Source organism: Chlamydomonas reinhardtii, chromosome 14, assembly GCF_000002595.2.
Source record: "Chlamydomonas reinhardtii strain CC-503 cw92 mt+ chromosome 14, whole genome shotgun sequence".
Classification (NCBI taxonomy): Eukaryota; Viridiplantae; Chlorophyta; class Chlorophyceae; order Chlamydomonadales; family Chlamydomonadaceae; genus Chlamydomonas; species Chlamydomonas reinhardtii.
The window spans coordinates 2171675-2199609 of NC_057017.1; the positions used below are offsets into that span (position 1 = coordinate 2171675).

Consider the following 27935-nt stretch of genomic DNA (forward strand, 5'->3'; position numbering starts at 1 on the left):
TGGATTGGCAGCGCCTGGGCGGCTGTGGGACTTCCTGCACAGCGCGTCTTGCAGCGGACTGGAGCCCGCTTAGTCAGCGCCACCACCGGCTCCGGCCCGCCCTGCAGCCATGCCGTGCCCGGCGCCAGCACAGCAGGCGGGGGGTTCAGGGACCCAGCCGGCGGCACAGTCGCGGCTGGTGGAGCGGGAGGCGGAGTGGCAGCGTGCAGCGGCGCAGCTGACCACCACGGCGGCGCAGCATTTCCACAATAACCCGGTGGCTCTGGACCCCTGGCTTCACCGCACCTCTGCGGCAGCCGGGCTGCAGAACACGCCGGCGAGAGAACTGCAGTCGTATGCGTCCCCGTCCCAGCAGTCGGGTGAGGGGCCGCGGCGGTCCGCGCGGCTGCAGGAGCAGGCGGCGGGCGGGGCGGGACCTAGCACTGGGCCTGCCACGGCGGTGGCGGCAGCAGCGGCGGCGGTGGAGGGCGACCCTCGCATGCCGCCCCCGGATGCGTCCCTTCTGCGGGGTACGTGGCGGAGGCTGTGGGACAGCCATGCCAGTCGGGGGGCAAAGGTGCTGGTGTACAGGCTGCAACATGCTTACCTGCCTTGCGGGCTGTACAGGGCGGGCAAGGGCATTCGGCCACGGGTGACCACGGGGTGCGGGGGGTTGGGGGCGCACTGTCCTCACCCCGCCTGCGGGCCACCTGGCCCGCGGGCGTGGGCCAGCCTGACGCACATCTTCCTGGAGTGTCCAGCTTATGCGCAGGCGAGGACGTGGCTGCAGCAGCTGTGGGCCTGCGTTGCGCCCCAGGCAGCGGCGCCGCCAGTGACGGACGCGGGCTTCATGCTGGGGGACCGCATGGGTATGTGGGCCTCAGGCCCGCGGGGGGCGGGCGCACTGCTGTGGAGCACTTTGCGGGCCACCTTCTTGTACGCCGTCTGGTGTGCGTACTGGTCCCGCGAGCCTGCTAAGCAGACGTCGGAGCATGTGGTTCGGGAGGTGGTCAGCGAGCTGCGCAGGGTGATGCGGCTGCGTTTCACTGCCGCCACGCTAACCCCTGAAACCCTGTCGGCTCTGCCCACTCAGCTTCTCACCGCACAGCTCAAGGCGGCTAAGCTGGAGCACTTTGTTGCCATCTGGTCGGCGGGTGGCGCGCTTTGTGAAGTGGAGGAGGTTCAGGGTGGGTCACCGAAGTTGAACTTGCGGCTGACGCTTGCATCACCTGTGCAGGCCCCCTAGGTTTCCTTTTGGGCGGCGTTTCTTTCCAGGCGCTGGCGTGGCGTTTTATCGTCATCGGCTTATCTGGCGCCCATGTGTTTTAGCTCTGGCTGGCGTCACAGCGCCTGGGCGGCTGTGGGCCTTCCTGCACAGCGCGTCTTGCAGCGGGCTGGAGCCCGCTTAGTCAGCGCCACATCTGGCCCGTTTAGTTTTCTGCTTGTGTCTCCTCTGCCGGTTCTCCTGGGGTGTTGCTTAAGCAACCGACTTGTGGAGGTGGGGTGGGTTTGGGCGGGGCGAGTGCGTAGCTCTGGTGTTTTCTTTTCTGGCGCACGGTGGTGGTGGTTCTTGCGGTTAGGCTGTGGTGTAGGTTGGTGCTTGGGTTAGGTCTGGCGGTGTTTTTGTGCAACCCCTCCCGGGGGGCGGGGGGGCCAGCCTCCTGCTCTGTCTGCCGGGTCGGGGTGGGGTGGAGTGGGTTTGGTGGTTGCTGGCGTTTTCGAGGTGTTTGCTTTCTGTTTTCTTCTCTTCTCTTCTCTTCTTGCCCTTTCAGGGTTCTGGTCTCGGGGACCAGGCTGCTTTCAGGCAGCAGGGGGGCAGCGCGTCTGCCCCTGTTCAACCTTGTAAGGATGATTCCTCAAAAAAAGGTGCGGTGGAGCCAGGGGTCCAGAGCCACCGGGTTATTGTGGAAATGCTGCGCCGCCGTGGTGGTCAGCTGCGCCGCTGCACGCTGCCACTCCGCCTCCCGCTCCACCAGCCGCGACTGTGCCGCCGGCTGGGGCCCCGAACCCCCCGCCTGCTGTGCTGGCGCTGGGCACGGCATGGCTGCAGGGCGGGCCGGAGCCGGTGGTGCAGCCGTGTTAGCCGCGGTGATGGCCCGCCGCACGTCCCGCACCGTGTAGTCCGCCAAGCTGACACCCGCAATCCGGCAGTGCTCCGGGTGCACCACCACCCCAGCCTCCGGCGCCAGGAAGTATGGCGCCCGAGGCCACGCCCCCGCCCGTTCCCCTGGTGATGCTGCATCGTACGCCGCCCGCTCTTCAAAGGTCCACACGTGCCGCGGCTTGCGATGCTGCAGCACACAGGCAGGCTGCCACGCCCCATCCACCGCCGGGGGCAGCACGCCAGGCCCAGGCTCCAAGAGCCGCCCCGTGTAGTGGACGTAGGACACAGCCCCCGCAGCGTTAGCCACCCACAGCTGGTCCAGGCTAACCCGCCACTGTGGCGGCGCCGCTGGCGGCTGAGTGGCTGGCTGCGGCGGATGCTGTTCCACACCCGCGCTCCGCACGTGGCCGACCGCGGCCGCCAGCCTGGCCCGCGGGCGTGGGCCAGCCTAACGCACATCTTCCTGGAGTGTCCAGCTTATGCGCAGGTGAGGACGTGGCTGCAGCAGCTGTGGGCCTGCGTTGCGCCCCAGGCAGCGGCGCCGCCAGTGACGGACGCGGGCTTCATGCTGGGGGACCGCATGGGTATGTGGGCCTCAGGCCCGCGGGGGGCGGGCGCGCTGCTGTGGAGCACTTTGCGGGCCACCTTCTTGTACGCCGTCTGGTGTGCGTACTGGTCCCGCGAGCCTGCTAAGCAGACGTCGGAGCATGTGGTTCGGGAGGTGGTCAGCGAGCTGCGCAGGGTGATGCGGCTGCGTTTCACTGCCGCCACGCTAACCCCTGAAACCCTGTCGGCTCTGCCCACTCAGCTTCTCACCGCACAGCTCAAGGCGGCTAAGCTGGAGCATTTTGTTGCCATCTGGACGGCGGGTGGCGCGCTTTGTGAAGTGGAGGAGGTTCAGGGTTGGTCACCGAAGTTGAACTTGCGGCTGACGCTTGCATCACCTGTGCAGGCCCCCTAGGTTTCCTCTTGGGCGGCGCTTCTTTCCAGACGCTGGCGTGGCGTATTATCGTCATCAGCTGATCTGGCGCCCATGTGTTTTAGCTCTGGCTGGCGTCACAGCACCTGGGCGGCTGTGGGACTTCCTGCACAGCGCGTCTTGCAGCGGGCTGGAGCCCGCTTAGTCAGCGCCACATCTGGCCCGTTTAGTTTTCTGCTTGTGTCTCCTCTGCCGGTTCTCCTGGGGTGTTGCTTAAGCAACCGACTTGTGGGGGTGGGGTGGGTTTGGGCGGGGCGAGTGCGTAGCGCTGGTGTTTCTTTTTCTTGCGCGCGGTGGTGGTGGTTCTTGCGGTTAGGCTGTGGTGTAGGTTGGTGCTTGGGTTAGGTCTGGCGGTGTTTTTGTGCAACCCCTCCCGGGGGGCGGGGGGGCCAGCCTCCTGCTCTGTCTGCCGGGTCGGGGTGGGGTGGGATGGGATGGATGGGGGTGGTTGGTGGCGGTTTTCGAGGTGTTTGTTTTCTGTTTTTCTTCTCTTCTCTTCTCTTCTTGCCCTGTCAGGGTTCTGGTCTCGGGGACCAGGCTGCTTTCAGGCAGCAGGGGGGCAGCGCGTCTGCCCCTGGTCAACCTTGTAAGGATGATTCCTCAAAATAAAAAGACGTCGAAGCATGTGGTTCGGGAGGTGATCAGCGAGCTGCGAAGGGTGATGCAGCTGCGTTTCACTGCCGCCACGCTAACCCCTGAAACCCTGTCGGCTCTGCCCACACAGCTTCTCACCGCACAGCTCAAGGCGGCTAAGCTGGAGCACTTTGTTGCCATCTGGTCGGCGGGTGGCGCGCTTTGTGAAGTGGAGGAGGTTCAGGGTGGGTCACCGAAGTTGAACTTGCGGCTGACGCTTGCATCACCTGTGCAGGCCCCCTAGATTTCCTCTTGGGCGGCATTTCTTTCCAGGCGCTGGCGTGGCGTATTATCGTCATCAGCTGATCTGGCGCCCATGTGTTTTAGCTCTGGCTGGCATCGCAGCGCCTGGGCGGCTGTGGGCCTTCCTGCACAGCGCGTCTTGCAGCGGGCTGGAGCCCGCTTAGTCAGCGCCACCACCGGCTCCGGCCCGCCCTGCAGCCATGCCGTGCCCGGCGCCAGCTCAGCAGGCGGGGGGTTCAGGGACCCAGCCGGCGGCACAGTCGCGGCTGGTGGAGCGGGAGGCGGAGTGGCAGCGTGCAGCGGCGCAGCTGACCACCACGGCGGCGCAGCATTTCCACAATAACCCGGTGGCTCTGGACCCCTGGCTCCACCGCACCTCTGCGGCAGCCGGGCTGCAGAACACGCCAGCGAGAGAACTGCAGTCGTATGCGTCCCCGTCCCAGCAGTCAGGTGAGGGGCCGCGGCGGTCTGCGCGGCTGCAGGAGCAGGCGGCGGGAGGGGCGGGGCCTAGCACGGGGCCTGCCACGGCGGCGGCGGCAGCAGCGGCGGCAGTGGAGGGCGACCCTCGCATGCCGCCCCCGGATGCGTCCCTTCTGCGGGGTACGTGGCGGAGGCTGTGGGACAGCCACGCCAGTCGGGGGGCAAAGGTACTTGTGTACCGGCTGCAACATGCTTACCTGCCTTGCGGGCTGTACAGGGCGGGCAAGGGAATTCGTCCACGGGTGACCACGGGGTGCGGGGGGTTGGGGGCGCACTGTCCTCACCCCGCCTGCGGGCCACCTGGCCCGCGGGCGTGGGCCAGCTTGACGCACATCTTCCTGGAGTGTCCAGCTTATGCGCAGGCGAGGACGTGGCTGCAGCAGCTGTGGGCCTGTGTTGCGCCCCAGGCAGCGGCGCCGCCAGTGACGGACGCGGGCTTCATGCTGGGGGACCGCATGGGTATGTGGGCCTCAGGCCCGCGGGGGGCGGGAGCGCTGCTGTGGAGTACTTTGCGGGCCACCTTCTTGTACGCCGTCTGGTGTGCGTACTGGTCCCGCGAGCCTGCTAAGCAGACGTCGGAGCATGTGGTTCGGGAGGTGGTCAGCGAGCTGCGCAGGGTGATGCGGCTGCGTTTCACTGCCGCCACGCTAACCCCTGAAACCCTGTCGGCTCTGCCCACACAGCTTCTCACCGCACAGCTCAAGGCGGCTAAGCTGGAGCACTTTGTTGCCATCTGGTCGGCGGGTGGCGCGCTTTGTGAAGTGGAGGAGGTTCAGGGTGGGTCACCGAAGTTGAACTTGCGGCTGACGCTTGCATCAGCTGTGCAGGCCCCCTAGGTTTCCTTTTGGGCGGCGTTTCTTTCCAGGCGCTGGCGTGGTGTATTATCGTCATCAGCTTATCTGGCGCCCATGTGTTTTAGCTCTGGCTGGCGTCGCAGCGCCTGGGCGGCTGTGGGCCTTCCTGCACAGCGCGTCTTGCAGCGGGCTGGAGCCCGCTTAGTCAGCGCCACATCTGGCCCGTTTAGTTTTCTGCTTGTGTCTCCTCTGCCGGTTCTCCTGGGGTGTTGCTTAAGCAACCGACTTGTGGTGGTGGGGTGGGTTGGGGCGGGGCGAGTGCGTAGCGCTGGTGTTTCCTTTTCTGGTGCGCGGTGGTGGTGGTTCTTGCGGTTAGGCTGTGGTGTAGGTTGGTGCTTGGGTTAGGTCTGGCGGTGTTTTTGTGCAACCCCTCCCGGGGGGCGGGGGGGCCAGCCTCCTGCTCTGTCTGCCGGGTCGGGGTGGGGTGGGGTGGGATGGGTGGGGGTGGTTGGTGGCGGTTTTCGAGGTGTTTGCTTTCTGTTTTCTTCTCTTTTCTTCTCTTCTTGCCCTGTCAGGGTTCTGGTCTCGGGGACCAGGCTGTCTTCAGGCAGCAGGGGGGCAGCGCGTCTGCCCCTGTTCAACCTTGTAAGGATGATTGCTCAAAAAAAATCCAGATGCAGCCACTGACGTCCTATCTGCGGCGGCAGGTGGAGCAAGGGGCACTGCGCACGCCCCTGTTACCCAGTGGCGAGCAGGCGCCACCGGCTGCCCACCACGCTGACGACACGACCCTCACGGCGCGCGACCCGGCGGTGGACGGGCCGGTCCTGATGGCGGCAGTACAGCTGTTCTGCCGCGCGTCCAACGCCCGTGTCCATCCGGACAAGAGCAAGGCCATGGGCCTTGGCAGGTTTGCGCACCTGACGGGCACTTGCCCACACACGGGGGTGCCGTTTACCACTGGCGCCGTGACGCACCTGGGTGTGCCCCTGTCGTGGGACTCTGATGCGGCTGCAGCTGACCTGTACACCCGGCGGGCTCGCGGCATGGCGTTTGTGGCGCGTCTGTGGGCCTGTCTCTGACTCTCGTTGGCCGTGTGCACATTGCGAAGCAGGTGCTGGCGGCGAAGCTGGCCTACCACTTCAGCTTGCTCAACCCATCGCCTGCGCAGCTGAAGGAACTCACCGACCTGGTGGACCACATTGCTGCGCGCTCCATGCACGCTGAGGACGCCAGCCTGGTGTCGCACGGGAACCCGCTCCTGCTGCCAAAGCGGGAAACGGCATGTCTGCCGTACAAGGACGGGGGTGTCAACCACGTCGACCTGCCTGCGTTCCTGTCTGCCCTGCAAGCTAAGACTTTCGCCCTCCTTGCCCAGCCAGGCCGGCAACCCTGGAAGATGCTCACCCGGGCGCTGCTTACCCATGTGCGCCCGGACTCCGCCACCACGTGGGCGTGGGTGTACAGCGACGCGCCGGCGCCAGCGGGGCTGCCTGCCCGGCTGGCGGCCGCGGTCGGCCACGTGCGGAGCGCGGGTGTGGCACAGCATCCGCCGCAGCCAGCCACTCAGCCGCCAGCGGCGCCGCCACAGTGGCGGGTTAGCCTGGACCAGCTGTGGGTGGCTAACGCTGCGGGGGCTGTGTCCTACGTCCACTACACGGGGCGGCTCTTGGAGCCTGGGCCTGGCGTGCTGCCCCCGGCGGTGGATGGGGCGTGGCAGCCTGCCTGTGTGCTGCAGCATCGCAAGCCGCGGCACCTGTGAACCTTTGAAGAGCGGGTGGCGTACGATGCAGCATCACCAGGGGAACGGGCGGGGGCGTGGCCTCGGGCGCCGTACTTCCTGGCGCCGGAGGCTGGGGTGGTGGTGCACCCGGAGCACTGCCGGATTGCGGGTGTCAGCTTGGCGGACTACACGGTGCGGGACGTGCGGCGGGCCATCACCGCGGCTAACCCGGCCGCACCTCCGGCTCCGGCCCGCCCTGCAGCCATGCCGTGCCCAGCGCCAGCACAGCTGGCGGGGGGTTCGGGGACCCAGCCGGCGGCCCAGTCGCGGCTGGCGGAGCGGGAGGCGGAGTGGCAGCGTGCAGCGGCGCAGCTGACCACCACGGCGGCGCAGCATTTCCACAATAACCCGGTGGCTCTGGACCCCTGGCTCCACCGCACCTCTGCGGCAGCCGCGCTGCAGAACACGCCGGCGAGAGAAAGAAAGAAAGAAAGGTTACACTGGGCCTAAGCTCCTAGCGTGAGATTATCGGAGAATCGCTTGTGAGTGCAACCCCAGCACTGCCAAGCAGACTCTACGGTCTGCACCACCGCATCCTAGCCACCATCATCCTAGCACATCCGAGCCGCCCTATCCTAGCCATCACCCTATGTCGCTAGGGAACGCCGCATTAAAGCTGCGGAGCACTGCCAGTTAGTTGCAACATGCCAGAGCCATGGCGCTCCTGCTTCGACCTTGGATCTTGGACCCTGGACCGCACCCCTGGACGCCTCTAATTCGGACTTCTGCACCACGACCTTTTTCATTCGTGGGATCACCGATCGGTTTTGCACCAATCTTTCGCCTTTTGCATAATTGGGCTTTTATCCGGATTTGTACCCGGGTCCCTTCTGCCGTAAGGACGAGTCAAATCGCTAAACTAGTTAGCAATCCGGTGATTGGGGGCGGGGGGGCCAGCCTCCTGCTCTGTCTGCCGGGTCGGGGTGGGGTGGGGTGGGATGGATGGGGGTGGTTGGTGGCGGTTTTCGAGGTGTTTGCTTTCTGGTTTCTTCTCTTTTCTTCTCTTCTTGCCCTGTCAGGGTTCTGGTCTCGGGGACCAGGCTGCTTTCAGGCAGCAGGGGGGCAGCGCGTCTGCCCCTGTTCAACCTTGTAAGGATGATTCCTCAAAAAAAAAATCACCCTGTCCGAGGCCAGGTGGGTATGCAGCCCGGCAAAGAAAGCAGGCTTGTCCGCCACGGCCGTGGGCGCATACACACACAAAGCGCAGGCGCAGGTGACCCACGTCCCAATCCCAACATACCGCACGGCCCGCCGCATCCGTTGACGGCGGCTGCAGTACGCAGCCTGGAAGGGACAGCCGACTCCGCGCCAGGATAGCCGTCCCACAGGAGCGGGGCGACGCTGCCGGGCTGGCAGCAAGGCAGTGGCGCCACGGAAGGCATGCCCCCTGCGCGGCACGAAGGCAAGACTCCAGCACCGTCGTGTCAGTAGCGTGGGTCTCCTGCACCATCCCCACATCCGCCCCAACTTGCTGTAGGTGCGAGACCAGCGCCCGCGCCTTGAACGGCGAGCCCAGGCCATTGACATTCACTGTCAGCAGCCGAAGGTTCGCCGCTCCCACTGGTGGCCGCATTATGAGCCCCCGCCGGCCACGGCAGCGCCGTGGCGGTTGCGGTTGCTGTTGCTGCTGTGGCGTTTGCCGCGGCGGCCGCCACCCTGGCTGGGGGGCGCTCCGCCGCTGCTGGTGCTCATGCTAGCGGCACCTGAGCTGGCGCCGCCGGGGTGCAATGGAGCGCTGCCCAGGCTCATGAGGCTGGAGGTACTGCGGCTGCGGTGCTGACGTTGCCGGCGGCTGGGCCCGCTGGCCCCGCCGGGGTCCGCCGGCCCACGCTTAGCGGACCGCAGGGTGCGGGCATCTAGGAGCACGTAGTCCATGTAGGCCGTCTGCACCTGCTGCGCGGCGTCATCCAGCTGCTCCGTCACGTTGTTTTTTGAGGAATCATCCTTACAAGGTTGAACAGGGGCAGACGCGCTGCCCCCCTGCTGCCTGAAAGCAGCCTGGTCCCCGAGACCAGAACCCTGACAGGGCAAGAAGAGAAGAAAAGAGAAGAAAACAGAAAGCAAACACCTCGAACACCGCCACCAACCACCCCCACCCATCCCGACCCGGCAGACAGAGCAGGAGGCTGGCCCCCCCGCCCCCCGGGAGGGGTTGCACAAAAACACCGCCAGACCTAACCCAAGCAACCAACCTACACCACAGCCTAACCGCAAGAACCACCACCGCCGCGCGCCAGAAAAGAAAACACCAGCGCTACGCACTCGCCCCGCCCAAACCCACCCCACCCCCACAAGTCGGTTGCTTAAGCAACACCCCAGGAGAAGCGGCAGAGGAGACACAAGCAGAAAACTAAACGGGCCAGATGTGGCGCTGACTAAGCGGGCTCCAGTCCGCTGCAAGACGCGCTGTGCAGGAAGTCCCACAGCCGCCCAGGCGCTGCCACTCCAGCCAGAGCTTGTACTCATGGGCGCCAGACAAGCTGATGACGATAACACGCCACGCCAGCGCCTGGAAAGAACCGCCGCCCAAAAGGAAACCTAGGGGGCCTGCACAGGTGATGCAAGCGTCAGCCGCAAGTTCAACTTCGGTGACCCACCCTGAACCTCCTCCACTTCACAAAGCGCGCCACCCGCCGACCAGATGGCAACAAAGTGCTCCAGCTTAGCCGCCTTGAGCTGTGCGGTGAGAAGCTGTGTGGGCAGAGCCGACAGGGTTTCAGGGGTTAGCGTGGCGGCAGTGAACCGCAGCTGCATCACCCTGCGCAGCTCGCTGACGACCTCCCGAACCACATGCTCCGACGTCTGCTTAGCAGGCTCGCGGGACCAGTACGCACACCAGACGGCGTACAAGAAGGTGGCCCGCAAAGAGCTCCACAGCAGCGCGCCCGCCCCCCGCGGGCCTGAGGGCCACATACCCATGCGGTCCCCCAGCATGAAGCCCGCGTCCGTCACTGGCGGCGCCGCTGCCTGGGGCGCAACGCAGGCCCACAGCTGCTGCTGCAGCCACGTCCTCGCCTGCGCATTTTTTTTTAAGTCATCCTTACAAGGTTGCGGTGGTAGACGCACTACCACCCTACTGCCAAGGCAGCCTGGATCATACATATCACAGAACCTCGATAGGGCCAGAGATCAGAGAAGAGAAGAGAAGTTTGTTCCACCACACACCTACTGGATCATATCACAGAACCTCGATAGGGCCAGAGATCAGAGAAGAGAAGAGAAGTTTGTTCCACCACACACCTACTGGAAACCTCAACAGCTAGGTGACACCACACACCTACTGGAGTTCTCAACAGCTAGGTGACAACTACATCCACTGCCTAGATCCGCATAAGCTGGACACTCCAGGAAGATGTGCGTTAGGCTGGCCCACGCCCGCCGCGGGCCAGGTGGCCCGCAGGCGGGGTGAGGACAGCGCGCCCCCAACCCCCCGCACCCCGTGGTCACCCGTGGACGAATTCCCTTGCCCGCCCTGTACAGCCCGCAAGGCAGGTAAGCATGATGCAGCCGGTACACCAGCACCTTTGCCCCCCGACTAGCGTGGCTGTCCCACAGCCTCCGCCACGTACCCCGCAGAAGGGACGCATCCGGGGGCGGCATGCGAGGGTCGCCCTCCACCGCCGCCGCTGCTGCCGCCGCCGCCGTGGCAGGCCCCGTGCTAGGTCCCGCCCCGCCCGCCGCCTGCTCCTGCAGCCGCGCGGACCGCCGCGGCCCCTCACCCGAGTGCTGGGACGGGGACGCATACGACTGCAGTTCTCTCGCCGGCATGTTCTGCTGCCCGGCTGCCGCAGAGGTGCGGTGGAGCCAGGGGTCCAGAGCCACCGGGTTATTGTGGAAGTGCTGCGCCGCCGTGGTGGTCAGCTGCGCCGCTGCACGCTGCCACTCCGCCTCCCGCTCCGCCAGCCGCGACTGCGCCGCCGGCTGGGTCCCCGAACCCCCCGCCTGCTGTGCTGCCTTCTTGCCCTGTCGGGGCTCTGGTCTCTGGGGCCAGGCTGCGTCGGGCCCTCGTGCCCAGCAGTTGGGGGGCAGCGCGTCTGATTCCGTTCAACCCTGTAAGGATGATTCCTAAAAAAAAGCCAGATGTAGCCGAGAGCCGTCTGGGAGCACATTGGGTGCTTTGCATATGCAATTCGTTTGATTGTTACGGCAGTCCAGAAAACAGGCGTTCCAGTCTTGCGCTTGGCACCTCATTCAACAAAGGCCACACAAATACGGTACATGTTTCTGTCATGCCACCACCACCAGCCAGGGTGCACAATGCCGTGCGTCATGTCAAGCAATTCATGCGATGCCAAGTTACATTTGCCTGCGTGTTTCCTTCTTTGTGTTCCAATTGCCTCTGCACTAGGTAATTCGTCACCCTTAAATGCCGTGGCCCTCATTGCCATCCCCGGCCCTCACCGCTTCCCACCAGCTGCTGGCATGCAGCGCTGGACGCGGCAGCGGAGGCCGCCTTGCGTGCTGCAGCGTAGCCACCACCTGCGGCTGGCAAGCCTCGCCTTCCCGCCCCAACATTCTTACGCTCTCAACCTCCACACTGTCCACATGAGTGCCGCTACTGCTCGCCCCCTCCCCTGAGCCTTGCTGCTGCTGTTGGTGATGCCGCTTCCCGCGCCACTTAGCCGCTGCGCCAGTGGCTCCGTTGGCGGCCCCCTTCTGCTTTTGCTTCTGTTGTTTTGTTGCTCCAGGTGTGCCGGCGTCCCGAGCTGCGCGCAGCTTCGCCCGCTGGACCCTCTCGGTCTGCAGCATGGGTCCGTCCACGATGACGTTGAGGATGTGGGCCGCGATGTGCAGGCCAAAGATGGCGGGCAAGAATGAGATGGTGCCTGCGGCCGCAGCATGAGGGTGGAGGATAGAGATGGACTAATAGTGGGATGATACGAAGTTACATGACACGGCAATGAGGAGAGGCTACCAGTAAACGCACGATCAGCGCATCTGAAGAAAGCAAAGGTTCACCTCAACAAATGATTGCCCCCTTGCCCGCCACGCCTTGTTGGCTCTGTCATCCAGTTCTCGACCTTCCCCCACCAATAAACCCATTGCAGTGCTCACCATAGTAGCTCTTCTTGTACCCCTGGAGCGCCCCCGGCGACAGAGCCAAACTGGCCTTGCGGCAGGGCTCTGTGGAGAACACTACTGCCACGCCCTCGCGAATGCCATACGTCTTCCGCAGCCCCCGGCGCACGTGCGCGGCGAAGGAGTCTCCATACGTCTCACTGATGTCGGCCACGTGCACAGAGAGCGGGTCCAGGCGGCCGCCTGGGGTTTAGAGGGGGAGTAGGGGTTTCGGGAAGGAGCAAGGAAGCAGCAGGTGGTGGCACGCGGCAAAGTTGGCCAAGGCCAATCAAGCACGAGCGATGAACGGACATCGTACATTCGGAAGTCGCTCCAGCCCGTGCACACATACGCACGTGCACGTGTAAACAGTTACATGTTGGTGACCCCCTCCACGCACACAAGCAGACACAGGTACCATGCACACAAGACCATCCCAACCAATGGCCGCACACACACACGCACGCACGCACGCACGCACACACGCACACACGCACACACGCACACATGCACACACGCACACGCACACACACACACACACACACACACACACACACACACACACACACACACACACACACGCACCTGCGCCCATGCTAGAGATAACACGTGCACCCGACCTGTGCATCACAGGAGGCATGTAGACATGGGGTCACACGCACCAGGAGTCAGACAAAGCAGAAGCCCCCATTCGATCCTGAACATGTTGCGCATGAGAGGGAGCAATGGCGGGCCAAACCACTCGTGCGACTGCATGCACCGTTGCAAGAAATGCAGCTCAAATCCCTAGCAAGGAGGCGGCATCGGTTCCCCTCGTGCCTGGGCCGTTCAGCCAACTAGGCGGCAACTGGCCGACTACTCGCCTGTGCGCCGCGGCCACGAGTGCCAGCTTGGGCGCAATGCTGTCGATGCAGTCCACCACCTGCACGGCAGCAGCGGCGGCCGCAGATAGCGGTGGCAGTAAGCGGTGAAAGGTAGCTGTAACCAGGCATACGTAGCGGTCAGTCGGCAAAACAGACCACCGCAGGGAAAGACACACAACAGCCGTAGCAGCTACAGCAGCTCTCCTCACTCAGCCCCGAGGCACGCACCCAGTCGAGTGCTACTACTGGGGTTGGGCCATGGGCACTGCTTGGGGCGAATACCGAGCCGCCCTGCGTTGAGCCCTGCTCCTGCGGCATGTCCAGCCCCTGATCCATCTCCTGGCCCTGCTGCCCCTGCCCCTGGCCCTGCTGCCCATGCCGCTGCTGCCTGCGCTGCCACTGGTCCTCCAGCTGTGCCGCCACCTGGTCCAGCAGCAGCAGACCGGCGCTGTCCGGCACCAGGAACTCCTGGAGACAGAGAGGGAGGTAGGAGTGGGAGCATAGGTGGAGGGAGGTCGGGGTGGGCAGAAGAACAAGGTAAGGAGACAGGGAGGGCACTATTAGACGGCGCATCGCCAAGTCTGCCGAACGCAAGTCTATCCTCCCGCCTGCCCGCGCACACATCCACACATACGGACGCATGCACGCCGCCCGGGCGCGCACCTGTCGCACCACCAGGTTGAGATGTGGGTTGATGTCCAGCAGCCGGCGGCTCATCACCTCCGCCTTGGGCTGGCCCACCGTGGAGTCCAGCGCTGGCAGCTGCGGGTTGGGGGGCGTAGCGGGGGGCGGGCAGGTAGGTGCGCGAGCGTGGGGTCGGGGTTGATGAGTCACGGTGCAGTACATACGGCTTGGCGTAAGTTCTCAAGGTTGGGGTGAGCTGGTGCAACCATGTGGAGCAAACGTGCCTGATCTTACGCCGTGTCATTAATAAAGCAGAGCTCCAGGGCGTAAGCTTCCATCCTGCCACTGGAGATACACACCGCCATCAGCAGCTACCAAACGCGATCCACCCACGCCCACCCACAAGTCCGCCCACTTCTGCCGCCGCCGCCCTCCTCTGCCCCCCGCTGCCCTCCGCCACCCGCCGCCGCCCTCCTCGTCAACCCTAAAGCTCACCTGTCTGTTCTTGTTGGTCACGTCCACCACGTCGCCGTCCACGATGGCCAGGTGGCCCACGCCTGCCCGCACCTGGAGGCGTGTACCGTATGTGTGCATGCGTAGCGGTGGCGGGCTTGGATTTGGGTTGAGACGGAATGTGCAGGCTGAATCAGCGCAGGCCATGTGAAAGCCGGGGCGGGGCCAGTATGACACAGGAAGTGATGGGACACACGGCGGGCGCACACCCTATGCCACAGGCTGTGTTTGAACCCGAACAGCCGGAGGGCCGCTCTCCATGCCAACCACAGGCCAAACCCATGCCAGCTCGCTCATACTAGCTCACGTTCACCCACCAGGAACTCCGCCACGTAGCTGCCCACGCCTCCCAGCCCCACCACCAGCACCCGCGCCGCCGCCAGCTTGTCCAGACCCTCGGGGCCCAGCAGCAGTTGCGTGCGCTGCAGCCAGTCCGCCGCCCCCACAGGCGATGCAGCAGACCCTGGCGGCTCAGGCCCAGGCTCGGGCCCAGGCTCCGGCGCCGTCCTCAGCACGGCTTCTGCTACGACTGCTGCATTTGCGTGTGAGGTTAAGGGTGCTGAAGCGCCTTGGTGGGCTGCGCTGTTGACCGTTGGGGTGCCTGCGGCGGCCTTGGCCGCCATGCCCGCCGCGGCAGCCGCCGCCGCACGCAGCGGCTCTGCTGCATCGCGCCAACCAGCGGCCTTGGCACGTTGCTGCTGGTGCGTCATGCAGCTTGCTTCAGATGGCCGCGACGAAGCGCTCGTGCCCGACTCCCCTGCGCTGCTACTGTCACTGCAGCCGCTGCCGCTACTGCTGACGGTGCCGTGGGTGCCGTCTGCATGCCCAGCACTAGCTTCGTTGCACTTGAGCCTGCCGCTTGACTGCGCCCCCGTCGCCCCGGGGTCATCATGGTCGAAACCCGAGGAGCAAGTGTCGAAAGCTGAAACGGCGGTTGCGAACGCCACGCCGGCGATGGAGTTGAGCCACGAGCCACCGATCGTGGTTGCAGCGCTGCTGGCATCGTGCTGGATGCCAGGCGTGCCCACTCCTGAGGTGCTTGCGGCGGTGGCGGTGCGCTCCGCCACCTGCTGCACCAGCATACGGACTTGCGGGTTTGTATGAGTACGCGCTTGTGAACCGCCAGCCGCGCAGGCGCGACGAGCGGCACTTCGCACGCACGGCCACGCCTGTGGAACCACGACCGATGCGAGCTCGGCGCCGCCCAGCGCCGGCACACCGCCGCGCGACCCTAATGAGCGCGACTGCATCTTAGGATTTGGGTGAGCAGTGGTAAACCCGCCGGCAAACCAGAATCGCGCTTGACAATCGAGTTCGCAAGGCCGACTATGCGTTTCTTGTCTTCTTAGACAAATTCATCGAATGACGCTACCGAAGATTGCGGAGTCGCTGTGCAGCATCAAACCTGCTGGTTATGGTCCAGCCTGTTATGGTTTGTGCAGACGCCCTGCTTTTTTATAGTGAATAAATATAATCAACAATTGCATGCGGAAAGAACATTCTAAATCAGTGCCCCTGAGCCCCTTAACCCTAAAAAGACCCATCTCTTCCCTGTGGAGCATGGCAAGGGAAAGGACTTGTGGCGGCACTAGCTGATACAGCGACGCGACAACAACCTTTCTGCGCGAACTTAATAAGGTCGGCGTGATGTGTTTCACACGCCGGTCGGCATCTTGGCACATTCAAGCCTGACCGCCTGCCATTTGAGAAGCACATAGCTTGCAAAACTGGCTGGCGTGCAACGTACATGGCGTTGGGCTTCTGACTGTGCCTTCCGACCCACGCTTTCGACCACTTGACAAGCAATCGATTGAACACGGGGGGAGGGTAGAAAGCTAAGGTTCTTACCCCATGCTCACCATTACAGAGCTTACGGAGGGCATTACGCACGCGTTTCAGTTTTTCAGGGGGCGTCTGGGAGGAAGTTCTGGGCCGCCAAAGTTGAGGGGTCGGGAGCCACATGTCCCCACATTCGACACGCGCACCGACACGGCTGGGCTCTCAAGCGCTGGTGCGCATGATTTCACGTCCAACAAGGCTGCCGATGCACAGTGTCCATTCGTAACGTGGCAGAAAGTTGAGCGCGGGGTGGGCTTGGTCGAGGGGGTTTCCATGGATAAGATCCTGCCCGTGGATCCCGCCTGTGACCGAAGTCTCAGAGCAGGACCGCCAATGGTACAGCGTGATGGCGCTCGTCAAGAGGAGTCGATTGGCACCATTTTGGTATCGAATGGAGGGATTTAACCCTTAGTTAACAAGGTTTTGTCCGTGGGGTTTGGTCTGTCGTCCCCTCAAGGGGGGTCCCCGCCGGGGATTTCGGGGCATGCGGTCTGGCACTTTGTTTCCTACCCCCGTGGGTTGAAACCCGGTCAACCAGCGGCGAACACCATACCACGCAATTATTGCATAGCTTATTACAGCCATTCCGAAGCAAGTGTGCCCTGGAAACTTTGTGAACTTCTCCCGCAGTTGCACATCCTCCCCCAGGTAAAACTTTACATGTCGCGTTGCACCGTTGCATGTGTGACAGCGCATGGCAAGTGATGAGCACTGGTGGCCACATCACCGGAACCCTCCGAACAGGCTCGCCTGGTGCGCCACCACAGCCAGCTCGCGCCGCAGCGCCGCAGCACATGCCCCCTCCTGCACCTTCTCGCCCTCAATCTCCTGTGCCTGTCGGGGCAGCCGCTTCAGGGACCCGTTCCCCAGGCGCTGTGCCTCGCTGCGCCGCCGCCGTATCAGCGACTCCGCCTGCGGCCGGGTGGCGCCGTTGCGCACCAGCGCGGCCACGGCCTCCTCGTGCGCCCGGGCTGCCGCGGCCTCCGCCTCCTCCTTGGCAATACGCGCCTCCTCAGCCTGCTCTGCCGCGCGCTGCTTGGCCTTGAAACTCGCCATCATGGTGCGAAGGCCCCCAGCCCAGCCACCGCTGCCGCTGTTGACACCGCCGCCGCCTGCTGGTGATGACGACATCGAGATGCCACTGGATGTTGAAGGCGTCTGGCAGCCGCTGTACGAGCGGCTCATGCTATCGCTGCTGCAACGGCGGGAGTCCACGGGGGTATCGCTGCCGGCGGAGGTCGCCGCTTCCGAGGACCGGCTGCCGGTGGGGCTTGCGGACCGCGGTGTGTCACTGTTGGGGCCAGAAGCCGCGGACACAAAGTCGCCCCAGGAATCCCCGTCGGCCGCTGACACGAAGTCTCCCCACTCGTCCTCGCTACTGGCTCCAGACGCCGTCTTGGAGCGCAGGTCGAAGCACGGTGGCCTGCGCGAGGGCGAGGCGCGACCGATGGCAGTTGGCAAAGTTGGTTAGAAGTCGAAGACTGCTAGAGTTTGCAGTGCATTGCGCTGAACCACAATGCCATAAGCTTCCTATACACAATGACAGTAGCGTGGTAGAGGTTCCCACAGCTTTGCACACTTGAGCATCCCTACCCATCGACTCGCTGATCAGTAGTTGGCACGCGGGGATTCCCACAATAACGCTGTCCCCCCCGCCCCAAATGCCAAAATCAAGATGCTGCGCTCGGTCTGTGTATATACTTGTGTAACCCCGTGCCTTGCAGAGAAGCCTTCCGCGGCCAGCAACCCCAACCAAGGTGCGACCCCAGTAGCACGCCCCCGGAAGCACCCCAACATTTTGCTCACCGGTCCGACACCGGCCTAATCGTGCGCCCGCCAGCCGAGCTTACGGCCCTTAGCTGAAACGATGTGAGAGCGGAGTCCGGAGCTCGCGAGCGCCTGCGAGCGAGTTGGACGCGGCAAGCCGTGGCGTGAATGTGAGGATCCTAAAGTTCCCTAGGGGAAGGAAGAGGATGCACCCAGCCCAGGAGACGCTTTGCCAAGCTCGTTATACATTATGCGAAAGACTAGAACCCCTTCCGAAACACCAAACTACAGGGTTGACCACGCTTGGCCCGAGTTGACTCCTTCCCACACAGCTGCCCAGACGCCGCTGGCCTATTAGTTCCATCAATCATGCTTTCAGAAAGGCCTTGTGCAGTGGGGAACGCCCTGGCTCACGCCCTCCGACCAACTTTGCCGAGGCCCGAGCAAGGCGCCACCCAACTTACCCGCGTTGCAGCGCCTTTAGCAGCAGCTCCACTGATGGCGCGCCTAGCATTTGTGCGCCAGCAAGCGGAAACGCGCGGCCGGCCAAGCCCTGTTGCGTGTGCGCCTGGTGAGAAAGTGAAGAACACATCTTCTTTGGCCCTGGGGTTCAAAGACGGTCTTGCTAAGTGGCTGAATTTGCGTTGAGTTCAAGAAGTTAGGTTAGAAGTGCAGCAGGGACCCCACAATAGAGGCCAAGGTCGCAACCCGCGAATTGGGCAGCACAGTTGCGCGGCAAACACATCGCGGAGGGCCCTGTTCCCTACACCTGCTGCGTTCATCCAAACCCACCGGGCAAAGAGATCAACAAGAGTACATATTTCGCATGCCAGGCCTTCCAGCTGCACGGCAACAGGGCCGGGCGGCAGTTGTCTCTTTGCCGTCGCGGCCCAAAGCAGAAGCGCGCGCGTCTACAGGCCCAGCTTGCTATTATCTATGCGAGAGATTGCATGCATTGCAGAGTTATGAAGCAAATGCACATAAGGAGCGGAAAGCCGCTAAACGCGGCAGTCAGGCAGCGACAGCTTGGGAGCACGCTGAAAGCACAGGGCGTACCCTCTCACCCAGGCATTGCCTGTCTCGCCGTAGTCCTGCTAGCTGCAGCCACAAGCAAGCCCCTACGCCGCCAGCTCTCCTGCAACGAAACACAACTGCGGGCGTGTAGTGGGACCACTAGCTGCTCCGACCCACTGCCTGCCACCGCCATGTGCCTGCGCCTGCCTGCGCCACCCGGGCGCGCGTGTCCGCTGCACCTGTTCGCCCGGCACCGGAAGGTCGGTAGCCACAGGGCGGAGCAGTACTCATCCGATTCGCTAACTGCTCCGCCTAGTTCATATACCGCATGGACTGCAAACCTTATCAACCGCGCTGTCAGGGGACAGCCCGTGCACGCATCCTAGCGATTACAACCATGGGTTCAACGTGGGTTCAATCCCTGATTTTAACCAGTGCCAACCAGCATCACCTGTGAATAAGTGCACATCCCTGAACCCCGCGGAAACATGGGACGCTCCACTTAGCCCAAATCCACGTCACCACAATGGGCTACACGGGGCTACCTCCAAGTGTTTGCCTAGCTTGCACCACAATCCGTGGCCACAATCCCAGTCACTTGGTACTGTGTCTCCCCTGCACAGTACTCAGTGCATCCGTGATCATGCCACGGCCACTCAGGCACCGCGTGCAGACAAGCGTGACCCACACGGGAGAAGTGCGACCCACATTAACATCATGCGCTGCCATGCTCATCTTCCCGCATAGCCTCTCTTACTTCCCGTCCGCCTCTTCAAGCCCCTTTCACAGGGCTTGCATGGCAATGCTTCTCCTTCCTCACTGGAGTCTTGCGGTCACAACCTGTTCACCGCACTTGCGCACTGCTCCCCTACTCGTTCATCGCGCGCCGGGGCATGACCGCAACATATGGCCTTGGCCAGTGGCCAAACCTCACACACCCCTCAAGTAAACCTTTTCCGATTATGAATGCGACATTACAAGAAGGGACAGTCCGACCAAGCAAGGGTGCCCAGCACCCAGGTCAGGAGGGAACCATCTCCGGCCCGAAGGGAAACCGTCCTCCCCCCAGTTGGCTGCCGACCTTCTCCAAACCGTCCGATTATGCTGCTACTGTTAGTTGCCCCTACCGTTATCTAGCTAGCGTCACCTGGGGAGCCCCTGCTGCCGCCACTGCCACTCGCCGCACGCGATTGCATGCTGCCGCCACTGGCGCTGCAGCCAGGCCAGCCAGCACCCGACGCCTGTCCCCGCCCTCACGCGATGATCGCGCATGTGCCACCAGCGCCTCCCAGGCACCATCGCGCTCTGATGCGCCGCCTCCTCCCGCCTCAGCTGACACCGCTCCCGCTGCGGCTCCCGCCTCCACTCCGGCCTCCGCCTCCGCCTCCACTCCCACTGCGCCTTATTACTTGTCCAGCAACAACAACGGCACCGTGAGCAGCCGCCGCGCCTGCCACATGAAGCTGCATTGGTGCATGGCCGCTGACACCTCCCGCGCCCAGAGCAGCATCCAGCGCAGCGCTGACAGCCGCACGCTGGTGTCGGCCACTCAGCACCGGAAGGCGGAGGCGGCCGCGGGGCAGCCCACGTCCCCCAGAGCTCGCAGCATGGGGCGATCCCCGTCGGCTGCTGCCACGTCGTACGCCCGGCCTTGCGCCTGCGCAGGTGCGGGAGTTGATTCGTTTGTTTGTTGGATGGGAAGGGCCAGGGCAGGATTTTCGCAGGTCTGCGTACCACAGGCTGTGTGGCAGGCAGCATGCTACTGCGCAGCGAAGCATGTATGCATGCAAGGATAGGCGTTACGCGCGGACACAAGCAACAGGCAGGCCAACTCCTTCCAGGAGGTCTAACATGCATGCGCATGCCAGTGGAGATAGGGAGACTTTCGTGTGTCAGGTGTCCGGACATCCTCGCCTCCCCGCCCATGTACAAAACTAACCAGCCAGTCTCCGGCCCCGCCCGGCCAACTTACCCCGCCCACATACAGGGCACCCGCCCGCCACCAGCAGCCGCAGGTACGCCACGTAGCCCGACGCCGCCGCGCGCACCGCTGCACGGCAGTCCCAGCAGGCGCAGCCCCGCACATGTGTCCCGCAGCCACGACACCACCAGGTCCACACTGCCCGACTCGGCGGCGCAGGTCAGCAGCTGCGGCTCCAGCAGGCTCTGTAGGTGCTCCTTACTGAGCATAAGGCGCAGTGGCGAGGACAGCATGTCCTGAACCCGGCCCAGCTCTGCCCAAGCCTCGCCACCTTGGTTCAAACCACCCCCAGCCCCGTGCTCCTCCGTCGCCCCTTCTGGCGTCTGCGCGATTGGTGCCGGCAGTGGCGGCGGCACCATGCCCAGCCAGTCCTGCAGCAGCCAGCGCACGACAGGCACTGAGCCGCCGCGCGCCGCCGCCGCCAGCAACGCAGCGGGGCTCAGCTGCAGCGCGCCGGCGGCCGTCAGCTCTCGCGGCACGGTCACTTGGCCAGCCTCCGCCGCTGCCAGCAGCACGTCAACCGCCACCACCATTGCATGTGGCATGCTGCTGCTTGCGCCGAGGCTGATACTGCCGCTGCCGCTGCTGCCGCTGTCGACCCTGAGACTGTCACTGATGCTGAAGCCCATAACTGGTTGAGTAGCAGGCGGGCGGCAGGCGCGTGCCCGCCCCGGACCGCACATCCCAGTGCGGCCTCGCTCAGCGCGAAGCCCACACCAGCGAAAGCGCCCAGGCCGTCCCAAACTCTAAAGCCACCGTGCCCGCATTTGCATCCACTACCGCGCGCGGCGCCGGGACCGCAGGAGGACAGGTACCGCACGACAGCCGCGTTGCCGGCCGCAGCGGCGGCGACACGTATTGCGGCGGCCCCCACGACAAAGCCCCCGGCGCGCGAGCCTCTTAAGCCGTGCCATAGCCTCTTCGGCCACTCCTGACGCGGCGATGCTAACAGCTGCTGCTGCTGCGCTCCTGCTGTCGGCCATACGCAGCCCGGCAGCAGCGGCAGTGACCATTCTGTGCATGTGCCACTCATCACTGCTGCTTTCGTCACCGGGGCTGCTGCTGCTGCTGCTGCCGCTGCTGCCACCCGCCACCCCGACACGCCCACAGGACTTCGTCGTTAGGACCAGTGGTCGGGCCCATCACCAACGTGGCCGCCGGCCCCGCCGCCGCCGGCGCTTCTTCTGTGGCCGCTTTTGCAAGCGTGGCCTCAAGCCACATCAACTTGTCACGCCAACAGAGATGGAGCCAGTGCACCGCGGCCGCAAGGGCGCGCGCCATTGATACCAGCAGCGTGGGCTGCGCCGGGGTCGCCGCAGGCGTCGCCATCCCTTCCGGCCCCGAGCCTGCTGCAGCGCGCGCAGCTGCTGCAAACGTCCTTCAAGCGCTCCGAGACCTCCTCTGGATCGATAGGATGGTCCGGGGAACATACATCGCGCCCCACAGACGCTGGAAGTCCGCGGGGGCGCAGCCCTCCGCCGCAGCCGCCAGCCAGCAGCAGCTCCTCTCGTCAGGCCCGACACGTCCAAACCCGCCCGGCGGCCACGGCCAGGCTCGAGCCTGGGAGCCGCCACCGCTGCAACAGCTGCAGAATTCGAGCTACGACCGCCATTGATGGAAACGGCAATGTTGCGGGTACTGCTGCTGCTACAGCTGCTGCTGGCGCCCGCGGGGAACAAGCGCGGCGTTCTCGATGTGCGCGTGGCTGCGCCTCGCTGCCGCCAGTACGTACCGCCTCGCGGCTCCATCGCCCAAGCGCCGAGGACAAGCCACCACCGCTGACTGTACCGCCGATAGTGGTGCTGGGGCTGGTGGTGCTGGTAAAGGCTGCAGAACGCTGCTGGATTGGCTGGGTGATGCTGCCTCTGCCGCCGCTGCTAACACTTCTATCAGAAGCGCTCGTCCTAAACCCCGGGCACAGCTGGCGCCGCCAGGTTTACAGCTGGCCTGCGGACGCGGCTACCAGCAGAATTTGTCCAGCGCGCGTGAGGCATCCAACACCACCGGAACAAGGGGCCGGCGAGCAGCCGCAGGGTAACGATGCTGCCCGATGCGGCCGTCACCGCACACAGGCGCCGCCGCTGGCCCAGGGTTAGTGGCACCAGCGCGACCCCAGCGCCAGCTCAACTCCTTTTCTGAGGGGATTCATGAGCAGGAAGTTTAAGAGCATACATGATAGTGCAGCGCGCTGGTATGTGGAGAGGGGCGGGGGAAGGGGGAGGGGCTCTTAAAACAAGGCGTGCCTGCGACCGGCGACTTCGCGCGGCAAGATACGGTTATTGCCCATTGCCAGGAAGGAAATTGAGCACGCGCACAGCCAAGTCGTTTCGCAATTGCCGCCAGTTGCCGCCAATATCGGCGTACCTTTTCCCACTGCGCAGCTGCTGTTTCCAGGCAGCGTCAATGTACAAGTCTTGTGCTGTACAAGTGCTTACTTTGCGCCTATTGCCGCAGCATTGTGAGGCCCAACAACCTTGGTCGCGTTTGTCTCTCGCTCTCGTAACATATTTGAATAATCAGGGACATGGTTAAAGTCGAGATGGTTGCAGTTGAATATTGTACCGATGGTGGCTCCACACATTTCCTGACTGCAAAGGCACTCGACCCCAACACATGATCGTCGCAGTCCCAACTCCCGACCGCTGTGCCGCATTTCCACTGAACACATAAAGGACACCCAGACTGTTCCAGCACAGGCAAGCAGCTCATGCGCTATTCTGTAATACCACCCTGATGTGAGCACAGCAGTCATGTCCATGCGGCGGCCACCGGCCTTCACTGACTGGCACTTCAGTCAAGGCCACCTTGGCTCCAATCCCCCTCGCCCAGCCGCCCTGCGCCATGCCTCCAAGGCACCTCTCCGCATCAGTCTAGTCCAACACCTCACAGGACAGCCTGCTGCGTACATGTATGAATTCATCAAGACGTGCCACTGATTTATCGGAACCCCTTATCCCACCGAACCGTGCATGCACATTGGCGTGCCACCGCCAAAGTCCATCTGACCCCACCCGGCATCTCAGCACTACTAGCTCAATCAGTTTCAGGCTCTTGCAGCCCGCTTGTGGCGAGCCGCCTTCACTCGCTTGAAAGTGTCACGCCGCTACGGACATTGGGCGCCAGCGGCGCAGCATGGCGCCCCCTTCTACAGGCGTGTCATCACTCATCAACACTCCTAACCGCATTGTGCGACCAGTGCAAGGCCCGTATGCATCACACTTGACCGCGGGTTGCCATCGTGGAGTGCCACAGGACACGGCCATACCCTGGCCCAACCCGCTCGGCAGGTGCAATGTCGCCTGTGCGCAAACCGGCAGCTCCACTGCGCACCGCAGCGCGCACAGAACAGCACATCATTGTCAACGCTCCTCATTCTTTCATCTGTTGTTGTCCTGCGCCCATGAAGACTAATCAGGGCTTGGCCAGCGCGGGCGCCTTGGCGGCTGCCTCCGCTGCCGCCTTCTGTGTGAGCGCGTACTGGTACCAGATGAAGCCTCCCAGAGCACTGAAGGGCGTGGGGCCGGGCGGAGCGGGGTGGGGCGTGGGCGAATCGGGGCGAGGTGCAGAGGAATGGACGGGGGGTAGTAGATACTAGCCCATACTAAACCGAACCGAAAGGGGGGGGCTACATTCATGAATTAATTAAGAAAAAGCGAAGTTCTAGCCAGGCACACTGGGGCACATTGAGGTAAACGCCCCAGCCTAACGAACTAGGTCCCAATTGTCAAGGAACTGTCGCTGGTGCACACATGCACACAAACATGCGCATCCGGCGCCCCTTTCCCAGCGCTCCTCCCCTCTATTCCGCGCACTGCCGTGCTCGAGCCCCGTTCCCCAGTCCTCACATGGAGTAGCCGAAGAACTCGATCATGGTCACGGCCTCGGCGAACAGCAGCACGCCGCACATGACCACGATTGGGCCGCGCACTGCCGCCAGCACCTGCGGCGGCGCGGCGGAAGCGGAAGCGGCGGAAGCAGCAGCGGCAGCGGCAGACGAGGAGAGAGTGTGTCAGAGAGCACAATGAAAGAGTGTGCATGCAGGTTTGTGTAAGGGACTGGCACAGAAGCGCAAAGACGCAGGCTCGTGTCTGTATCCATGTTTATCGTACGCTTGTTCCTGTGAACAAACGTGAGCAGGGCACAGCGGCCACCCTCCAATGGAGCACCGCTTCACCATTCTAGGCAAATGCCATCGTGCCGCCAGACTCCCAGGCGACAGCGCAGCCCCCCACCCCCTCGCACTGACCCCGCCTCCTTCCGATTCCCGGGGCCCGCCGTGGCACACCCGCCCACCCGCCCGGCCCGCCTGCGCTGCCCACCCTCCCGCCCACACGCACTTTGAGTGTGGTTGCGCTGCTCAGCTTGATGATGACCACGCCCAGCACATTCACCACCAGTCCCAGACACGCGGCCAGCAGGAAGTGCAATGGGTACCTGCAGGTGGGTGGGAGGCGGGGAGGAGGCCGGGGGAGGAGTGACTGAGTGAGGGGGGAAGAGTTGTGGGTGTAAGGTGTGCGCGTGCCATTGCGTCTGAGCCAATAGCCCATTCCCAGACCCACTGGAATTTCATCCTGGAGCGTCATGATGGCCTGCCGAAAGGGCTCATGACCACTCCTAGCTTCTATGGCCAACCCCACCCACTCCTTTCCGTCCTACTTACGCCTCCCCGCTTCACTGTCCTCGCGCTGCCTTTCCCCTACGCTGCTGTCACTCACCGGGCCACGATGGCTCCGGCGTTGTTTGCCACCATGCCCGGGTACTCGCGCACCGCACTGCCCGCCAGCAGCGTCAGGGTGGCGGCGGGAGCAATGAACTTGAGGCTCTGCGGGTCCGGGGGCGGGTGGACGGGTGGGCACATCGGCCAGGAAGGCAACCAGGCAGGCTAGAGCTGGGAGCGCGCCATCCCTCCTACCCTGCTCCCGCCCGCTCGTGGCCTCGTCCCTTCCCCTCTCCTGCACTCTTCCACTTTCTCCGCCTTCACCCAACCCCTGCGCCCCCCATGGATGACCACTAGCCCCCGCCCCGCCCACAAACGCATGGCCCCGCCCCTCACCCATGGCCCCTCGCCTTTGCCCTCCCCCTCCCCCGCCCCCGCCCCCGCCCACAAACACACGCCCCCGCCCCCGCCCCTCACCTGCAGCGGGTGCATGTCGCAGCCCACCAGCAGGTACTGCGTCATGACCAGCCGCAGGCTCTCCATGGACAGGTTGCTGATGACCAATAAGCCGCCGATGAGCGACAGGTGAACCTGAGGGGGGGGAGGGGCGTGGAGCAGTGGGAAGGGGGTGAGAAAGGCGAGGAAGTCAGGACCAGGCGTTGCGGCAGGGTGCAGGGTGTGAGAAAGGGAAGTGGAGACTGAGAGAGGAGGGCAGGTTGGCTGCAGGAAGCGAGGATAGACGCTTTGTGCCACACGACGGCAAGAGTATGTTGCCTCAGCGATGTGGGTTGGGACCAAACTCCACACATAGACACGCCCCTGACCCAAATCCGTCTGTATTTGCAAAAGCCCTCAGCCCTTCCACACACACCCCGCATTGTGGGCGCCCCCGCCCGCCGTTTCCGATGTACACACAGCCCCCTTCCCCCTCCTCGCCGCTGCTGCTGCTGCTGCTGCTGCTTCTGCTCACCTCGCCGTACGCGGCGATGGCGCACCCCACCGCCGTAAGGCACACAGCCCGGATGACCGCCGCTGCGTGTGCAGGCGTAAGGGCAGGTGTAGGGGGTTACCAAAGGAGCAGGCGGGCGGGGTACGAGGAAGCCAGTGCGCACATGCTTCCTCTTTGCTTCGCGCACTCAGTACTCAAATGGACTCAATTGCGACATCCACATTAGTACTGGCCAAGCTTCGGCGTGTAACCATCTCTCCTACCCCTCCCTCACGCACGTCACGCTCCCCTCACAAACCCTCCCGTGCCCCTGATGTCCCCCACTCCTCGCGCCCCTCCCACCCGCCGCCCTCCCCACCCGTGGGCGTTTCCAGCTGCGCCACCCACAGCGCCAGCATGGTAGTCACGGGCAGTGAGGCGCGCGACATCTCAATGAACGCCACCGTCAGGTAAAAGTACCTGTGCGGGTGAGAGTTTACGGGGTCCCGTATGTGGATTTTGGTCACACATCATCAAGATGCCGGAGGTACGGTGCAGTGACTTTCCGTCCAGCGTGTTTGCCCTCCTTGACGCTCCTTAACCTTCACCTCCCTGACATCCCTGCGGCCCTCCACTTGACACTTGCTGGAATGGTAGGAAAAGACCTCGGGTTCCCCTGAATCCCTCCTGCCGCCGTGGCTCACATCTGGTTGCCTAGGAACAGTGTGAGGCCCTGGCAGGCGCCCACAGGGAAGATGCGCGTCCAGTAGAACCGCGCGTCCACGGCGGTGGCTGGCGGCACAGCCTGGCGGTGGTCAGGTTGGGGGGTAGGGGGGCAGGAGCAGGGAGATGGGAGGCTGTTGGAGGGAGGACCAGTGGGCCAGGGCGTTGCGCAGGGGCATGCTCCTGCCAGGGCGCCCTCCTGCCAAGTGCCAAGCCTCGCAAACAACTCCGCCCTGCCGCTGTCAGCAACACCACAACACATACCTTAATCAAATCGCAGTAGATGTAGCAGGCTATAGATGCGAAGCCCATGCCCATGGCCGCCACCGCCATGGGGTACTTAAACTTGAGGTCCACCTGCAGGGTCAGTCAGAGGAGAAGTGGGGGTTCCGCGTGAGTGTGTAAGTGAGAAAAAGGTGCTTGGATGCATGAGCACGAGGCAAGTTGGTTATGTCAATTAATAAAGGACTGAGCGACACCGTGCAAAGTCAAGCGGGGCGGCACACCCCAGGGGCACACCCCACTGGGGTCGGTTTCCGCGCGCCTGCTAAGGACTGCAGGCTGCCGCTCGATTGACAGCTGAAACGCTTTCGATGCATCACAAATGAGTTCCTTGTGTAATTACATCCGCGCTCCTCGAAGCCAAAGAGCGCTCTTCGCCGATCGCTGACTGGCAGACTGCAGACCCTCGAACTCGAAGTGCAATACGACCGGTCGCACCATGATATACTTGTTGATAAGAATGATGGTAGAGCTGCAGACCAGCCATAAGAGGCACGCTGCAAGCGCCTGTAAGTATTTTGCCCGGGAATTCTCCAGCACGACCGGCTTGCTGACAGGGCCTTCATTTTTCTCCGTGTCAGCTGCTGCAACAGCGGAGTAGCCACCTCCGTGGCGCGATATAGGCACAGCCATTCCTTCTATTCGACCTATATGTTTCCAACTGAAGGTTGCACACGCTAGCTTGTCGCAC

At 63.6% G+C, this 27935-nt stretch overlaps 4 protein-coding genes across 4 annotated transcripts; all 4 read right to left on the reverse strand.

Moving 5' to 3' along the window:
- Positions 1 to 11049: 11049 nt before the first annotated feature.
- Positions 11050 to 15515, reverse strand: CHLRE_14g622550v5 (uncharacterized protein). Its single transcript, XM_043070215.1, has 8 exons — positions 14371 to 15515; positions 14036 to 14107; positions 13580 to 13678; positions 13145 to 13384; positions 12917 to 12975; positions 12639 to 12673; positions 12051 to 12257; positions 11050 to 11821 (listed from the first exon to the last, which is right to left on the reverse strand). The coding sequence occupies exons 1-8, from the start codon at positions 15301 to 15303 to the stop codon at positions 11358 to 11360; spliced, it is 2109 nt and encodes a 702-aa protein (XP_042916888.1). The 5' UTR covers positions 15304 to 15515; the 3' UTR covers positions 11050 to 11357.
- A 940-nt stretch (positions 15516 to 16455) lies between these two features.
- Positions 16456 to 18285, reverse strand: CHLRE_14g622600v5 (uncharacterized protein). The gene is made up of 3 exons (XM_001692684.2): positions 18124 to 18285; positions 17699 to 17791; positions 16456 to 17315 (listed from the first exon to the last, which is right to left on the reverse strand). The coding sequence occupies exons 1-3, from the start codon at positions 18171 to 18173 to the stop codon at positions 16616 to 16618; spliced, it is 843 nt and encodes a 280-aa protein (XP_001692736.2). The 5' UTR covers positions 18174 to 18285; the 3' UTR covers positions 16456 to 16615.
- A 54-nt stretch (positions 18286 to 18339) lies between these two features.
- On the reverse strand, positions 18340 to 21255 carry CHLRE_14g622650v5 (uncharacterized protein). Its single transcript, XM_043070216.1, has 3 exons — positions 20646 to 21255; positions 20220 to 20330; positions 18340 to 20136 (listed from the first exon to the last, which is right to left on the reverse strand). The coding sequence occupies exons 1-3, from the start codon at positions 21197 to 21199 to the stop codon at positions 20079 to 20081; spliced, it is 723 nt and encodes a 240-aa protein (XP_042916889.1). The 5' UTR covers positions 21200 to 21255; the 3' UTR covers positions 18340 to 20078.
- Positions 21256 to 21349: 94 nt separating this feature from the next.
- Positions 21350 to 27885, reverse strand: CHLRE_14g622700v5 (uncharacterized protein). Its single transcript, XM_001692683.2, has 10 exons — positions 27683 to 27885; positions 27227 to 27319; positions 26944 to 27044; positions 26619 to 26719; positions 26282 to 26343; positions 25789 to 25902; positions 25370 to 25476; positions 24992 to 25088; positions 24500 to 24594; positions 21350 to 24159 (listed from the first exon to the last, which is right to left on the reverse strand). The coding sequence occupies exons 1-10, from the start codon at positions 27683 to 27685 to the stop codon at positions 24066 to 24068; spliced, it is 867 nt and encodes a 288-aa protein (XP_001692735.2). The 5' UTR covers positions 27686 to 27885; the 3' UTR covers positions 21350 to 24065.
- Positions 27886 to 27935: the final 50 nt, after the last annotated feature.